Source organism: Erpetoichthys calabaricus, chromosome 16, assembly GCF_900747795.2.
Source record: "Erpetoichthys calabaricus chromosome 16, fErpCal1.3, whole genome shotgun sequence".
Taxonomy (NCBI): Eukaryota; Metazoa; Chordata; class Cladistia; order Polypteriformes; family Polypteridae; genus Erpetoichthys; species Erpetoichthys calabaricus.
This window is the reverse complement of record NC_041409.2, coordinates 2,930,671-2,945,410: the sequence shown is the minus strand read 5'-3', so window position 1 is coordinate 2,945,410 and position 14,740 is coordinate 2,930,671. Positions and strand designations below refer to the sequence as shown.

At 39.4% G+C, this 14,740-nt stretch overlaps 1 protein-coding gene across 1 annotated transcript in view; it reads left to right on the top strand.

The window, feature by feature from the left end:
* The window catches only part of btbd7 (BTB (POZ) domain containing 7), a 45,561-nt gene extending 31,939 nt beyond the window's left edge, over nucleotides 1-13,622 (top strand). Inside the window, exons 8-11 of the mRNA XM_028821221.2 lie at nucleotides 3,136-3,325; nucleotides 6,755-6,933; nucleotides 7,730-8,134; nucleotides 11,309-13,622. Of these exons, the coding sequence (XP_028677054.1) occupies nucleotides 3,136-3,325; nucleotides 6,755-6,933; nucleotides 7,730-8,134; nucleotides 11,309-12,079 (1,545 nt within the window). The 3' untranslated portion in view covers nucleotides 12,080-13,622. The remainder of the gene's footprint in view (nucleotides 1-3,135; nucleotides 3,326-6,754; nucleotides 6,934-7,729; nucleotides 8,135-11,308) is intronic.
* Nucleotides 13,623-14,740: the final 1,118 nt, after the last annotated feature.

Genomic DNA, 14,740 nt, shown 5'->3' with positions numbered 1-14,740 from the left:
ATGAGAAACATATCATACTTTATTTATTTATTGATGAAAATCACCCACTATTATACATCTGTAAGAGGCAAAAGTATGTGAAACTTTGCTTTTAGTATTTGGTGTTAACCCCTTTTTGCTGCAATAACTGCAGCTAAACATTTCCAGTAGGTCGTAATCAGACCTGCATATTGGCTTGGAGGAATTTTAGCCCATTTCTTCATACACAGTTGCCTTAACTCAGGGATGTTGCTACATTTTCTCAAATGAACTGCATTCTTCAGGTCATTCAATATTTCTATTGGGTTAAGGTAAGGACTTTGACTTGGCCATTCCAAAACTTTTATTTTCTTCTTCTTCAACCACTCTTTGGTGGAACGACTTGTGTGCTTGGGGTCGATGTCTTGTTGCATGACCCAGTTTTTCTTTAGCTGTAGTCCACAAACAGATGTCCTAACGTTTTGCTTTAGAATTTGCTGGTATAAATCTGAATTAATTTTCCTGTCCACAATTGCAAGCTGTCCTGGCCCAGATGCAGCAAAATGGGCCCAAAGCATGATTCTACCACCACCACCATGTTTTACAGATGGGATGAGGTTCTCATGCTGGAATACAGTGTTTTTTTTTCTCATTTGATCCAAAAGTTTAATTTTGGTCACATCTTTCCATAAAACATTACTCCAGTAGCTTCCAGGCTTGTCCACATGCTTATCATCAAACTATAGACAGGAAGCAGTGTTTTTTTTTGGAAAACAATGGCTTTCTCTTTGCAACCCTGCCTTACACACCACTGTTGTTCAGTGTTCTCTTGATGATGGACTCATGAACATTAACATTAACCAATGTGAGAGAGGATTTTAGTTGCTAAAAGTTTACTCTTACTTCACTTGTGACTCTCGTGGACAATTGTACTCCCTGCCCTTAGAGTGATCATTATTGATCAACCACTTTTGAGGAGAGTAGCAGTAGTCTTAAACTTCCTCCATTAATGCACAATCTGGCTGACTGTGGATCGGTGCAGTCCAAACTCTTTAGAGATGGCTTTCTAGTCTTCCCTAGCAAGATGAGCATCAACAATTGTTTTTCCGAGGTCCTCTGAAATGTCCTTTGTCCGTGGAATGATACACTGATACTGCACAAACATGTTTGAAGATGAAGGCCTTGACAGAATTCTGTTCTTTTTATATAAACAGGGTTCCTGTTCATATCTGATTGCCATCACATTGAATGACAACACCTGATTCTAAGTTCACCTTCAAATTACCTGCTAGTTTTGCATACTTTTGCCACTCACAGATATATAATACTGGGTGACTTTCCTCAATAAATAAATGATCAAGTCTAATATTTTTTGTCTCATTTGTTTAGCTGGGTTTTCCATATCTACTTTTAGGACTTGAGTGAAAAATCTGATGCTGTTTTAAGTCGTTTTTATGAAGAAATATGGACAATTCTGAAGTGTTCACTAACTTTCAAGCACCATTGTGTATTTGTTTTTTACAGCAGTTGGTAGAGTAGGCCTTTTTAGCTGGCAATTAATTTATGTATTTATGGTTATTTTAATTGTTAATTTCATTCGATTTTTAACTGCAGATGGCACACCACTTAACCAATGATGAAATAAGAGTTTGGAGCTCTTAATGTGACTCCACTATATTATTAATATTTAAATATTACTTTTACTGTAAGTCATGAATTAATGATGTCTGTGCGACGTTTGGGTTAGCATTGACTTACTGTCATTTGTAAAGCTTTAGGTATATACCCTTACAAAGAAATATGACTGTGATTAATAGTGGCCTTTTATATGTAACCTCAGAGGTTAAGCCCCATTTAACTAGCGTGTGCTTTATAATGAAACCTCAAGGGCTCCTTCTTAGCATATATTACATAAATACTTCATATGCAACTTCAGAGGCTGGGGAACTTACTTCAATGTGTGTTAAATTTAATTCCAAGCATGTTTATAAATAGAATACTCCACAATTATGAATATTGTGACTGTGAATCTCAGAGGATAAGTCTACAGCATGAGCCAACATTATACCTTTACAGCATTAATGCTCTCGATAGCAGACTCAAAGATCAGGCATGGCTTACAGTAATTAACAATTTATTACTAGGAAAATCACAATTATATACAGAAACCATATCATTACAGATACACAGCATATTGTGGATAATGGCTAAGAATAAAAATGTGTTCTGGGAGATTGTCCTAGACAGAGGTAGGCAACGTCGGTCCTGGTGAGCCGCAGTGGCTACAGGTTTTCATTCCAACCCAATTGCTTAATTAGAAACCAATCCTTGCCAATCTCAGACCTTATTTAATTTTATGGCTTGTTAGTCTGTGCAATGTAAGGCTCTTATATCGTAGATTTTTTTCCTTTCCAAAGATATCATCCAAATGATATGAAGCCTAAAACAGATCATTTTCAGTCTGTCACATTTTTCTATTAAGTGTTTTATTAAATCAAACAGTGCATGATGAACACACACAGATGTAATTGGAAAAAAGCTAGCTGGAGAACTGCTGGCTGCTTTGTCTTTTACATCTTATTGCTAATAAGGAGCAATTAAAACACTGAATGCAGCAGTGTAAGATTGAAATAAGCAATTAAGGTTGGAGAACCTTAACAAGCGAGACCACTAAAATGAAGCATCAAAATGTCACTTAAGCAATATGTGCTTCATCAGCAATAATTGAGTTCTCGTTAAGGAACTGGGTTGGAACAAAAACCTGCATATACTGCGGCTCACCAGGACCGACGTTGCCTACCCCTGTCCTAGAATCTTCCAAATTCTGTTGTGCAGCCTGTGGCAAGTTACTGGTCCAGTTTTACAGCACCAATTGAAAATGCGGGCTGTGTAACTCATCCCAGCAGTTTAGTGCATGTGCCTCATGCTGATAATGGACACACAACTTGTGACCCATCAACTTCCCATAGATCTCCAGACTCTTAGGTGGTTGTTATTTAAGAGGTGTTGGTCTTACCATCTAAATCATGTTTGGTCCTTACCTTAGAATTAAAGTGTGAACAAGTGGGAAGAGAGAAGGTGGAAACGTTTATTCTTTGAGGAGGATGAAGTTAAGAAACATATAATGTTCAGCTTTCTTACTCGTCATTGTTTTGTCATATCTTCTCTCTGTTTTAGTCTGTTTTAGATGAGATGATGGTAGAGCAGACTGATTTGATTCGTTTGAGAATGGTTCGAATGTCCAATGTGCCTGATACCCTTTACATGGTTAACAATGCAGTCCCACAGTGCTGTCACATGATCAACCACCAGCAGATCCCAGGAGCCCAGAGCAACCCACCCACAGTTGTAGCCAACGAAGTGCCCGGTGAGTAAACCTGACGAGTGTTTATTGATTATACATGAGGAGGTGTTCTGAATGTCCTTTTAAGCTTTTGACAAGCAGTGTATTTATTCTTATTCTAAGTTTCTTTTATATAAATGTCTAATTTGTTTTGGTGTAGTATAGATTCCTCCAAATGTCTATTCAGAAATTTCTCAAATAAGGCTTCAAAAATAGCAGTACGAGACTTCAGTGAAAAGGTGCTTAAAGCATGCCACCTGTTTCTTTGGAAGACACAGCTAAGCAATATCAAAATTAGAGCCATGGAGGGTTTCTCAAGCTTGAAAAGCCACTCCCATGCTTCAATGCAGTCAGTATTTAGTCTAGGAAAAAATGTTATTTTTAAATGTCAAGGAAGGAAAGAAGAAACTTCAGGCTTGTGTCAAACAGCTATTGCTTATTTTATATGATAAGTTTTATATTTATATGATTGCAGTGACAGATAAAGCAGATGCAAAAGTTTTGAGAATGACAGAAGTATTGGTTTTCACAAAGTTTGCTGCTTCAGTGTTTTTAGATCTTTTTGTCAGATGTTTCTATGGTATACTGAAGTATAATTACAAGCATTTCATAAGTTTCAAATCCTTTTATTGACCATTATGGTACAACTTTTCCCAACCATCCAAGAACAGTTTGGTGATGAACAATGTCTTTTCCAGCATGATGAAGCACTGTGCCGTAAGGCAAAAGTGATAACTAAGTGACCTGGGGAACAAAACATCAATATTTTGGGTCCATGGCCAGGAAGCTCCCCAGACCTTAATCCCTTTGAGAATTTATGGTCAATCCTTAAGAGGCAGGGGGACAAGCAAAACCCACAAATTCTGACAAACTCCAAGCATTGATTATGCAACAATGGGATTCCATCAGTCAGGATTTGGCCCAGAAATTGATTTTACAGCATGCTAGAGTGAATTGAAGAGGTCTTGAAAAAGAAGGGCCAACACTGCAAATATTGACTCTTTGCATAAACTTCATGTAAGTGTCAATAAAAGCCTTTGAAACTTATGAAACACTTGTAATTATACTTCAGTATACTATAGAAGCATCTGACAAAAAAGATTTAAAATCACTGAAGCAGCAAACTTTGTGGAAAAAAAAAAATACTTCTCATTCTGAAAAATTTTGGCCATAACTGTACATATTTGTTTTAATTTGAGCAGTGCAGTGTTGAAGAGAGAGACTTCCTGTCACACTATCATGATGAACTTCTCTATGCTGCACTCGCCTTCAAAAGCAATTGGTCAAACTAGCATAATTTTAATATACTTGGAATACAGCAGTACTGCAAAGGTTTTGCATGTGTTGACCCAGATGATCATTTATTTATTTATTTTTTTATAAAATTATAAAATGTTCATTTTTATATCTATAAAAGGCCTGGGAAAGTTAACTCATTAATTTTTGTGATTAGTATGTCCTGTCTAATATGTTAAAAAATATTGTCGCATCCAGGACCAGCAACGTGCTTTGGTTAGGGCACTATTTTCATGTAATTTTTTTTTTTTTATTTTCAAAACAATAGTACAAATAAGTACCAAAACAATTACATACACAGCCAGTATTGTATTTATATGCTACCTTTAAAAATTTCATGAAATAAAATTTTAATTTAAATGTTTAGCATTTCATATTACGTGGGTCACAATGATACGCACGTCAGTATGTAGCATTAGTGTTCATTTTTCTTGATTTACACATGTTGACATAGTTGCAGGGGAGAGGAACGGGGGTAGGTAGGGTGGTTTATGACAGTTCTGGTGCAATACTAGAGAAAGGTAAAAATATCGGGGTTTTATTTCTATTTTTTCTTTCTCTAACAAGATTGAATCAACTTACAGTGCTGACTGCCCTAATATAATGACAAAATTCTGCAAAATAGTAGTGTCATGATTGTCCCTACCCATGAGTCAAGTCTGCAGTATTTATGCTAATTTATGCAAAGAGTGCAACATAACCATCCAAGTAATGCACACTGCCAGTATGCCAGGAGCAAAGGTGTAGAGCAGTGTTTTACAACCATATTTCTGTGGTGGCACGTTTTTTGTAACCCCAAAAATCCTAAGGGGCATCACGATTCTACCACCCACAAAAGCATTAAATCTCTTAGATGTGATAAACTGTCCAAAGGAGGAGCAATACAAAGCAGCTCAGAGATTGCTGCTCACAGACACAGCATTTATTGAGCACTTTGGACGCATTTTCCAGTTGCTTCGTCCTTTTGCCTGGTCATACAAACGGTTCTCTCTCTGTCTCACTCCCCTAACCTGGGGTCACATGCAACTGGTATGCCCACTATCCCTTGGATATACAAGAGTCACTGGCGAACATGCACGTAGGCAGATGGACACCCCCCCATAACATGTCTCCTGGCTGCTAAAGTGCTCTCTAAGTGCTGTGTCTGCACAATGGTCATCACAGACCTGCTTTTATGGCAGCTTCTCCAGGTAGTCCCATCCTCCTCTGACAGGTCTCGGCCACCTGAGGAGCGTGTCTCTCTCAGGTCTGGACCCAGATGCACTACACTGTTATTTCCACGGCACACCAGTTGAAAAACACTTGAGTATAATTCTCAAGTCGTTGATAATGATGAACAATTGAGGATGTCATTTACAGAGTTATAACACCAGTTTTAATGTATGCCTATTTAAGAGATGCTTATTCTTTCAATTAAATCAGTTTTCATTTGTGCATTCAAAGTCAGCAGTAGTTTCAATCATTTAATTTTAACTTTGACACATCTTTTGTCTCATATGCTATTTCAATTTGAGAATTAATACATTGACCTTGTTTTCTTACTTCCTTCTTTTCAGCTTGCCTTTTAGGAAGGCATTCACATTCAGGTTGTGCTTGCTCAAGTAGTATTTTGTTAAAAGTTCAGGTTTAAGGTCTTTGCCATATTTTTTTTAATCTTTTGTGTTGATTCTACATTTAATCTGTGATTCAGTGTTTATTTACTATATGATTTTTGTATTCATTTTATAATTACGTTTTAATTTTAGATGCTATTAATTGTGATAAGTTACATACATTTAGGCAACTAACTAGTTAATTTTTAATCAATTCCCAGCCCTAATAAATCTGTGTGTCTTTAGATATAATAGGGTGGGGTTGGCTGGCTGAAGTCCAAGTGCTTTTTGACCAGCTCAGTGAGCCTGCTGGTTGCTAACCGTAGAAAAGTTTGTGTCCATAACAGATTTTGCCCATTATGAAGGCTGTTTTTTTTTCTAGTACACTTTCCTTGGCAGCTTGTTGAGTGATTGCTAATGTAAATTTATTTTTGTAATTATGTGCAAATGTCTGAAGTAATTCAGCCAGCAAAGAATGACTCCTCTGTTCTTATGTCGTTACAATTGCATTTCTTAATTGACTCATGAGATGATCGATGATTGCCTGTTGCCTCTTTCTTTTTAGTTCCCAAGTTAAGTGTTGTCAAAGATATGATAAGAAGGTTGCATGAGTTACGGCACACGGACCAATTGCAGAGAGCATATGCTCTTAACTGCGGGGATGGAGCTACAGTCAGCTATGAGATTCAGATCCGTGTTCTACGGGAGTTTGGGCTTCCTGATGCTGCAGCAGAGCTTTTGCAGGTGAGACTCAATGTGATCCCAGATTAGCTGGAGTTCTCAGATGCGGGTGGGGGGTTGGTGGCTGTACCTAATGGTGTTGGAAAATCAAAAGGTGAAGTGAAGAAAGCTCATGGAGAAGAAAATAAATATTAATAAAGAGATGGGCTTTCAGAAAATCCAAGATTCAGCACTAGGGGGGCATGCCTACAACATATGTATATACGTGCTTGATTTATGCTGGGGACAAAAAAAAACTATCAAACCCATAGCATGATGCTTGTGTGGGGTAGTATATATGAAAGACAGATTTTAATTGGATATGCTGTTAACTTTGGACTTTTGGAAAGCAAACAAGTACTTTTTAAAACAGATTTCTCTGAAACTTAACTGAGTTCAAGAGAGGTCTCGTACTCTGACTCAATTGGTAAAAGAACAGCAAACCGCTTTTCATTGCAAATTGTGTTCCTTGACACTTTGTATCCAATACTGGAAGGAGAGTGAGTGGTGCCCTACTTCGGCACAAACTTTCCACAATCGAGCCCTTTGCCTTTGGATGTTCTAATATCTTTCAACCCTGTGCTAGTGGAGGGATCTGTACACTGGTGATGTTTTTGATGGGTCTAGGCTTTTAACATTCCCATCATTTAAGAATTCTTTTTATTTTCCTGTGTTTTCTACCCGTTTATTACTTATTCTGTCCTTTAAATACATGAGTTGTGAAACATCGATTTTATAGTAGTACAGTGTAGTGTGTTTGGGTGTGAGCAGTCAGTCATAATCTTTGTTAATGCTGTCCTTTTTAAATTTTACCCTGCAGAATCCTCACAAATTCTTCCCAGAAGAACGCTTTGGTGATGAAAGTCCGGTGTTGGTGGCACGCCAGTTGAGTCGCACTCGGAACAACAGCACTCCAGCGGTGGAGAATTTGTTTAGTGACCTGGACTCCTTCACTGCCTTCCATCCTCCACTGCCGCCTCCTCCTCCACCATATCATCCTCCTGCCACACCAAATCACCCACAGCTCAAAAGTGGGTGGCAGCTGCGAGCTCCAACTCAACAACCCTCACGCTCTTTCTCCTACCCCTGTAATAACACTTTGCTGCATCTGCGGAACTCGTCCAAGCACACTTTCCCTGCTTGTCACTCTGGATCAAAAGCCATTCACATGGACTGCACAAGCCCTGCAAGGATGGGAAGGACTCTGCATCCAGAGAAGCAGGGGGTATGCATGCATTATGTTGTTACTTTTCTGTCATTAATGTGCGTTTTAAAAATGGCACTGAAAATATGACTAGCACATGCAGGGTGTCTTAACAACCTGAAGGACTAGTGGGGGAAAAATGTGTTGATCCTCATAAATTAAGCAAATCACATGAGACAAGTGTTAAGAGACACAGACAATCAACAGTTGCATTTTATTGTTGGCAGAGGGCGCATGCTCCCTGGCAGTATTTTTTATTTCCTCTGCATATATACAGAATTGCAACCGTACTAGAACTGATATATCCTCCCTGGTAACGATGACAGAGATAGTAAGACGAGACATATGGTACTAAAGAAAGGAGAAATAACTTGATTTGAAATGAAGCAATCAATCCCATATATATATATATATAATAGAATAGAATAGAATACAGGTAAAATTCCGTTACAACGAATATCTTTACAAATAAATTTTCATTACGACGAAGTATTTTTATGGTCCCGACAGTTTCCCCATATGACACAAAAGTCTATAGAAATCTCGTTACTACGAAGTACATTCAGCAGATACTGCCCAAAAGACCTTGAAATTCCTGAATGAATCATCCACAGAGCAGTTAGTTGTGCACAACGATCCCCAAAAAGAAGCATTGTTAAAAAAAAAAAAATTTTCTTTGGACTTTCCTCGTGCTGTTTTTGTTTTCGGTGGTTTCCAGTGATACCTTTTGCTTATTGCTCGTCAAAATTTGAAAAGCATCCATTGGAATATAACTCATTGTCACCCTCTTATATAAACGGTAGACATGAAAACAACTAACAGTTCATATTAGAAAGAAAAACTTTACATTTTTACAGCTCTCGATTGCGGCAAAAAGAAAAAAGACATTGCCAGTGAATTCGGAATTTTGCCATCGACACTGTCAACTTTCTTGAAAGACCGAGCAAAGAAAAGAAAAATCTCGGGTTGCAAATGTATGCGAACTGTTGCATTTGAAGACGCCAAAAAAGCAGTTTTTATGTGGTTCAGTGATGATCGTTCAAGAAACATTCCTATTAATGCGGCACTCATTCAAGAAAATGTGAGGTTTCTATACTCTGTTGGGACCTCCCCTAACTGGACAACACACTGAAGAGCGTCCTGAAGTGCGATCACCACGTCTGTGGAAAACTGTTCATCTGTTGCCGGGGCAACAGCAGGCTCACAGCTCTGATGCGGCTCGGCACTGAAGCAAACAGAAAAGATCTCGATGGGTGATGCAAGGAACATTGTAAATGCAGGGCACAGTATTACTTGGCCACTAACCTGGCCACAACCCTTCCTGACTGCTGTGTCTGTGTATAGGAGTGTGGCAGATCACGCTACAATAAATAACCATGCTGTTCCTGTTTTCAAGCTGAATAAAGCTGGATTTGCTAAAGTACTGTGACTCGGCCTTGTGTTTTGATCTGATTGATAACTGTGCTGCCCACAACATGCTTCCGCATTTAAATAATGTTTGCTTTGAATTCCTCTCACTCAATTGCACAGCAGTGCTTCAGCCATTGGGTTTGGGCATCATTCGCACCCTGAAAATGTATTATTGCAAGGAAATGCTGAGAAAAATTCTCGTCAGCATAACTTGTAGACAGGAGAAGATTAAAACTAATGAGAAAGAAGCTATTTAAATGATTGCAAACGCCTGGACGCCAAGTTAAAGAAAGCACTATAGTGTCAAATACAGAATCTCATTACAACTAAATATTTTTTAGGTCCCTGGCAGTTCATTATAACGGAATTTTACCTGAATTTAAATATATTGAAATCATCAGAAAAAAATTGAAATGCAGAGTCTGTAGTTTCGTTTTCCGGACGTGCTCGCCGCCTTGTCCTTGTCTATCAGCGGCTAAGTGAGTTTCTCTCTCCTCAAAGGTTTCGTTTTTGCCGATGTGCTCACCTCGCTTGTGTATTAGCAGCTAAGCAAGTGTGTCTTTTGTCAGCAGTTTCATTTTGGCAACGGAGTCGCTTTCTTTCAGCTTCATGGTGTAGCCTCGCACTGCTTTCTTCTTCTGAATCGTTAACTTGGGGCCGCCTTGCCAGCTCTTTGAGCTTTGCCTCACACTTCATGGCCAGACAGACCGACAGACACACACACATCCACGCATAGACGTTTATATGTAAGATATGCCTGAAGAAGGGGCCTGAGTTGCCTCGAAAGCTTGCATATTGTAATCTTTCTAGTTAGCTAATAAAAGGTGTCATTTTGCTTAACTTGGATTGCACTTGTAAAATGGAGTCAGTTTGTAAAGCTAAACTTAAGTGTATTAACAGCAAGCAGGCTCAGAGATTGTAGCACGATGCTCAGCGGTAGTTGATGTTCAATTCTGCCTATGAAATCACACACTGTTGCCGAGCTTACAATTAACAGAAGTCCTTCAATAAAGGCAGACCTGTTTCTTGAACAGGACCAACATCGTATGGACACACCTATGGCAGGTCATTCTCATTCTAATATTGAATAGTATGTGGTAAACTGATTTTTTTTTTTTTTTTTTTGGCCACACCTATTATATCTTGGTAGGATCAACTGATCAAATTTGAATCATTCACCAAAATTATCTGTGCAGTCAAAAGAAAATAGGCAAAAATCAGGATTGAGTTACCTTTCGCTACTGTGTGAGCGTAACTTTCCAAAGATGAGTTTTTTTACATCAAGAGCAACATTCCAAAAACATTAAAAATGTGAAATTGTTAAATATGGGAATGTTAAATTCAGGGTTCTACTGTTTTTTTTTCTTTTTTCCCCTGGTTGGGGCCCGACCTACATTATTTCCAGAGATTTGAATTTTTTGTTAAGCCATTGATCTAAATCTAATATTGTTACTTCCTATATGTTATTCCCATACATTTATTTATATTAAATATCATCTGCCACAAAACTGCCCAAGCTTGTATGCTGTCCAAATCCTCTTGTAACAATTGATCTCATACTCCATTGTCTGCCCTTCCACCTAGTTTGACATCATTTGCAAACTTAACTCACTTAATGATTATATTCTTGTCCATATTTTTTATGTATATTAAAATAGAGCAGTGTGCCAGCACTGACCACCTTGGGGCTTTCGCACATCCCATGCTGACACATCTGTTCTAAAGAGTTTGTTTTGCCAAATCTGACTGATACTGTTGTCTTTTTTTTTTTTCTCCCTCAAACAGAACATGGAGCCAGTGATCAATGAGTTCATGCCCGACATTGCTATGGGAATATCCGCCATGAACCTTAAGGAGAGGAGACTGCCAGAGCTGGCTGTGGATGCAGACGGGTACAGAGGAGGCACTGATCAACATCATCAGTCTTCATCCATTTCTGGTTCTTCTCATTGTCCACCATCAGCTCCCTGCTATTCCAGCAGGTATGGTCACAACTCACGGAAGAAGCACAGCACCGAGCAGAAAACAGAGATCCACCAGGATTATCCTGATCTGTATGACTTTTCCTGCCAGCAAGTCAGCCCAGCCTCCAGCCACCACACACCTTCCTCATCACAGAGCAAGTTTGTTGGACCTGATCTGTATAGTCACAGCAGGCCACCCCCAGGCTCCTTCACATCATCTTACATGGTCCCAGATATGCATTCTCAACGTCCTGGCACCGATTCAATTCATATTGATGTCCTTGAGCAGCCTCCTCAGCGGCTTGACTTAGCGTTGGCTGGACATAATAGCACCAGTGTGCCTGGACAAGGTATGGTCAGGCTGAGATCAAAAAATGACTCTGACCTGACGTGTGGCCTGGGATCAGAACAAGCTCCGGGTAACAGTCCAGCAAATTATGAGGAGCAAGCCCTATGCAGGAGGTCGATGCCCGACGCACCAGGAGGTTCGTTAGAGCCACACCGGAATAGTGGCAATGAAGACACAGTAGCTGGCAGGGAACGCAGGTCGCCAATCAAGCCTGAGTACCCCTACAAGAAGTCTGCACTTTAAACTAAACAACGACAGGGACATTCTGAAAGGCTTTTTGACTTTTTTTAAATTTTTTTCCTCTCTGGATGCTTTTGCACTAAACAGAGGTGCCTGTACCACTTTCATTGTCAAAAATAGCTGTCATCGTTAGCAAATCAGTAGGTCACTCTCTTGCTTTCACATTTCTCGGTCGGTTTCTCATCACATGGCAGGAAGTTAGGAATGGCTTCTGAGAAGACTGAAGCTGCTGGTCAATTGCAGTTTGAGAGTTAATTCTTGGTCGTGTCCATTCGGATATCTCAATTGGTTGGTTCCACTCTCAGAATCGTTTCTGAAATTCTGTTTGTAGCACTTTTTGAGAATATGGTATTGGCTGTGAGGGAGTCTGCATCAAGTCGGTTTCATTCCAGGTGGTTGAAATCATTACAATACTTGCAGATGGGGACGCTATAAAGATGTGGTACATTGTATGGTGTTTGGTGCCACGCAGGAGTAAGGTCCTGGCCTAGTGGGAGGAAGTAACGGCTTTTGGTGCTCTCATGAGGGCAGCCCGTTGAGATGCCACTGACCGATTTTAACCATATTCATCATTTCAAAAGTCCTCGCTGTGTGCCCAACTTCCCTCTCGCTCTCTGTATTTTATTTATATATATATATATATATATATATATATATATATATATATAAATAATGTGTGTGTGTGTGTGTATCCCAGTTTCTTTCTTATTTATTCTTTCTGTATATTTTACTTTTAGTTTGCTTTTCATGTTTGGTATTTAATAATTTCATTTTTATATATTGTCCATGGTAATGTTTGTGTTTCTCTTTATTAATATTGCTGTTTTTCCATTAAGTTATGAATTACTCATTTTGTTAGTTGATAATTCATCTGCGGTTCTTTTTTTTTTTTTTCCTTTCTGAGAGCATTTCAGGAGGGCATGCTGTAGTCCCAGGGCTTTCTGCGTACATTTATTGCCCAGAATGCTGCCTTTTTGCTTTTCATCTATTATGAACTTGATCTGCTTAGTATGTGGCGCCACGATGGCAGAAAACACGCAACGCAATTCACTGTGAGACGGACACGGACTCGTCTTGACCTCGACAGCAAGTGCCTGTTCACAATCGGCAAGAACTGTTGGAGGGTTCACCCCCGAACTCTTGTTCATCTGACCAGAAAGCGTGAGAGATAAGCACAACCTGGGAAGGCAATGGCACGAACGGGTGTGCCTGTGTGCGTGTTGTGTCATTATCATCATTGTTACTCTACAGCGGTGCCTACTCGTTTTGGTTTGACCTCCTTTGACTCGGGTTGCTTTGGGTTTTTTTTTTTTTTTTTTTTTTTGTTTCTCCTCACCTATCACTACATCCCCACTGCTTCACCTTTACCAAGGTGCATTGAAAGGGAATCGCTGGAGACGTACGCAGTAGTCGTCCGGCGCCATTTGAGTGTCAGCTGGACTGTTTGGAATAGAACTCACTTTGTAATACATTTTATATACTATTTTTTACACGTACAAAAGATATTCTTGTAAACAAAACAGTAAAAATCCAGCTGGTGAAACATGATTGTGCTCCTGTTTTTGATTTCTTTTCCAAGGTGTCACTTGCAGGTCGTGTGAAGCAGTTATTGGCCAACAATTTTTTTGGGTTAGTAGGGTGCCACAGCCTAGAGGGGACTCCAGGCTACACCGGTCCAAGTACTTTGTCTTCTGTAAATGGGAGGAAAGTCGATGGCCTGAAAATGGGGTAGGGGGAGTCGTCTGTCTCCAAGACCACTGAGCCTCTAGACCACTCCTCAAAGAAGGGTTTACTGCTGTTACACTCCTTTAATTATCTTGTGATATGTTGCTTGTATCCTGTACATGTGAATAAGTCATTTGAGGTCAGGGAGTCTGGCCAAATTGGCACAAACCCTCCATTGTCACATTGGGCTTTAGTTTGATTTGAACATCATGCAGGACCACCTTGATAGCTTGACCCAGGAATTACTTGAGAGAAGGGTGAACATGGCCTCCTCCTTGTTCCTCTGGCTTTTCAAAGACTCTCTTTCTTGGGGGAGCACTTGCTTTGAATGTCTCCGTACATTGACTGAGTGTCGCCTCTCAAGTATGGCTGCAATAGCTTTTTTGGTAACCACTTAGTTGGACAATTTTTTTAAATCAGTATTAAAAAGTGCAGGTATTCAAAAACAGAAGAGATTGCTTCCTTGCACAATGCTGTTCTTTGAATAATACAAGTTCTGAAATAGCATTTGCCAAAAAAAAAGCCGTTACATTTTTGTGATTATAAGGTTAAGTGGTAAAGAGGATAAAGATTAAGTGACAACAGATCAACTAGTATGTATTGTTTAAATTTATCCAGTAGATGGCAGCAAAGACCACAAGGTAAACTGACAGTCGTGCGTTTCAGGCCGCTTTTTTCTTCACATTATCAAATGCAGCTGTCAAAATCTTCAGAAAAAAAAATTGCACAAGAAGATTTGCATGTTGTTGATGACTCGGCTTCTGTACTGTCCGGAGAACCTAAGATGGGGACATTGAGAGTGCTACTAGATCAGTGTTTCCCAAACTCGGTCCTGGTGAACCCCTGTGGCTGCAGGTTTTTGTTCCAACCAGATTCCTAATCGGTCACAAAACACCTGATAGCACTGATCTCATTTAATTAGCTGGGGTTTTTTTTTCT